This window comes from Penaeus monodon, chromosome 25, assembly GCF_015228065.2.
Source record: "Penaeus monodon isolate SGIC_2016 chromosome 25, NSTDA_Pmon_1, whole genome shotgun sequence".
Taxonomy (NCBI): domain Eukaryota; kingdom Metazoa; phylum Arthropoda; class Malacostraca; order Decapoda; family Penaeidae; genus Penaeus; species Penaeus monodon.
In genome coordinates, this window is record NC_051410.1 from 32,413,838 (window position 1) to 32,414,358 (window position 521).

At 44.9% G+C, this 521-nt stretch overlaps 1 protein-coding gene across 1 annotated transcript in view; it reads right to left on the reverse strand.

Annotated features, from left to right (window-relative positions):
* LOC119589151 (zwei Ig domain protein zig-8-like) overlaps window positions 1-336 on the reverse strand; it is a gene marked incomplete at its 5' end in the record, with an annotated part of 79,650 nt that extends 79,314 nt beyond the window's left edge. Inside the window, 1 exon segment of the mRNA XM_037937726.1 lies at window positions 72-336. Coding sequence (XP_037793654.1) covers window positions 72-156 — 85 coding nt within the window.
* Window positions 337-521: the final 185 nt, after the last annotated feature.

A 521-nucleotide genomic window follows, 5' to 3' on the forward strand; every position in this document is an offset into this window, starting at 1 on the left:
TGAAATTACACTAAAATACACTCTCACACATTCACAAAATTGCTGATAAACAACACACAACGAGTACTCACCTGCAGGAGGTCTGTCCTGCGCCTCTCCCCCGACGCTCGCACATGTAAGCAGGCGCAGCAGGAGAGGCAGCAGTAGGGAAACCATTTCGAATTCACCCTTCTTTCGCTCTTCTCCTTTTGTTCACTCCGTCGTTTTTCTAAGGAATACCATTGGCTTAGGGTACTGAGCAAAGTCCCCGGTCGCCGACTGTGGGTAGTATTTTCTTCTATACCATGAAATCTACCTTATTGTCTCCCTGTCTTCTTGGCTCCCTTGGTTACGGGTCTGGAAGAGACAAAGAGAATAGAATTAATATCACAGCGTATCAGAAGTCGTAATGAATGATGGCCATAATATAAAAAGGGGAAGTTGCTCATAGCGATAAAGTCAGAAACTCCTTTCCCTGGGGCAGAAGTCTTTATCTCCATCGTGAATTACCATAATGGCTTTTAAGGAAGGGCAATACGTCA